The sequence below is a fragment of the Colobus angolensis genome, unplaced genomic scaffold (genome assembly GCF_000951035.1).
Source record: "Colobus angolensis palliatus isolate OR3802 unplaced genomic scaffold, Cang.pa_1.0 Scaffold25, whole genome shotgun sequence".
Classification (NCBI taxonomy): domain Eukaryota; kingdom Metazoa; phylum Chordata; class Mammalia; order Primates; family Cercopithecidae; genus Colobus; species Colobus angolensis.
The window spans coordinates 4285954-4287817 of NW_012115710.1; the positions used below are offsets into that span (position 1 = coordinate 4285954).

Consider the following 1864-nt stretch of genomic DNA (forward strand, 5'->3'; position numbering starts at 1 on the left):
GCAATCTCGGCTCACTACAACCTCTGCCTCCCAGGTTCAAGCAATTCTCCTGCCTCAGCCTCCCAAGTAGCTGGGATTACAGGTGTGCACCAGCACGCCTGGTCAATTTTGTATTTGTAGTAGAGACTGAGTGTCACCATGGTCAGGCTGGTCTCAAACTTCTGACCTCAAGTGATCCACCCACCTCAGCCTCCGAAAGTGCTGGGATTACAGGCATGAGCCACCGCACCCCGTTTTTATTATTATTTTGTTGAGACACTGTCTCACTCTGTCACCCAGGCTGGAGTGCTGTGGCGCGATCTCAGCTCACTGCAATCTGTGCCTCCCAGGTTCAAGCGATTCTCATGCCTCAATCTCCCGAGTAGCTAGGATTATAGGCAAATGCCACAAAGCCCGGCTAATTTATGTATTTTTAGTAGAGACAGGGTTTCACCACGCTGCCCAGGCTGGTCTCAAACTGCTGACCTCAGGTGATCCACCTGCTTCGGCCTCCCAAAGTGCTGGGATTACAGGCGTGACCCACCACACCTGACCCTGGCTAATTACTTTCAATTTTTGTAGAGATGGGGTCTTACTATGTTGTCCAGGCTGGTCTTGAACTCCTGGCCTCAAATGATTCTCCTGCCTCGGCCTCCAAAAGTTCTGGGATTACAGGCATGAGCCACCTCGCCTGGCCTCTCCCTGAGTAATCTCAGTCACTGGTTTCACGCCTACAGTATTAGTGTACCCAGTCGCTGACGCCAGGCATAGCATCCGCACTCATCACTGCAGTCCTGGCATACAGCAAGGGCTCAACACAGAACGAACGCAGTGGAGCTGGGAGAATACCTGAGGTCTGAGGAGAACCTAAGAACCTCTATCACAAGACAGTTGGGTAAAGTGAGGCCCGCAGAGACAGGCTTCAACGGCTCACCCAGCCCCCGTGGGCCTGGATCCAGGGCGTGAAGCTGTGCACGTGCTCCACGCTGAGTCCGGCTAGGGTGCCCCCCAGCCCGGCCACGCGCCGGCTCAGCTCCATGGCCAGGGCCAGGCGGGCCAGGGGCTCCGGGGAAGGAGGCGGGGGCCCGGGGCATGCTCGGCTTGGGCGGGAGTTGTCCTCCCGGCTACAGAACAGCTCCACCAGGCGGGCGAAAGAGCCGGAGGACAGGCGCACCAACTTGCTGCGCAGGACAGGGTCCGAGGCCAGCTGTAGGGTGGAAGAGGCAGGGTCTGCGTCAGCAGCGCCCCCGGGGCCAACCAACCGGGGTCTGGAAGGCGTGGCTTCCCGGTTCAGGATATTTCTAGATGCTAAAGTTCTAGGCCACCCCTCATCCATATTAGCCAATCAAGCCAGACTCTAGGGTCTCTGCCAAACTACCCCCACCCCCGGGATATGGGCCTAGAACGCGGGTCGCTAAGCCACGCCCCTGCCCTGCCTCAACAGCCAATCAGGCCCAATCTCTATTGTAACGGAGTTAATCTAGCCACGCCCCCGGTAGCCTTTCCCAGGGGCCTAGTGCTACAACAATCTTGCCCTCTACCATTCAATTAGTATTAGAGGACCATGTACCTTGCCCAAGCTCCTGAGCCAATCAGATTCCAGGACACAGCCACAAGCCAGGCCTCCTCTGTTAGTACATTTTCCCCTACATTGTAAGCCAGGCCCCTTCTATGCTCAGTAAGATTTTAGACACTCCCCCCATCCCCACATTCATTCCCTTACTTCCCCAACCTGGTCAATCTCTTCTAGATGTTTTTGATGGCGACATCCTCTGAATTTAGGCCACACCCCTCTAACAATCAACTAAAACCACTAATTTACAGTACAGTACTACCCTAACCATACTCCTGTCGTTCAACCATTCTTTTTTTTTTTTTTTTTTTT

The 1864-nt window shown here is 54.8% G+C and overlaps 1 protein-coding gene across 1 annotated transcript in view; it reads right to left on the reverse strand.

Moving 5' to 3' along the window:
* The window catches only part of BCL2L12 (BCL2-like 12 (proline rich)), a 3737-nt gene extending 2422 nt beyond the window's left edge, over positions 1-1315 (reverse strand). The window contains exon 1 of the mRNA XM_011946515.1: positions 914-1315. Coding sequence (XP_011801905.1) covers positions 914-1315 — 402 coding nt within the window. The remainder of the gene's footprint in view (positions 1-913) is intronic.
* Positions 1316-1864: the final 549 nt, after the last annotated feature.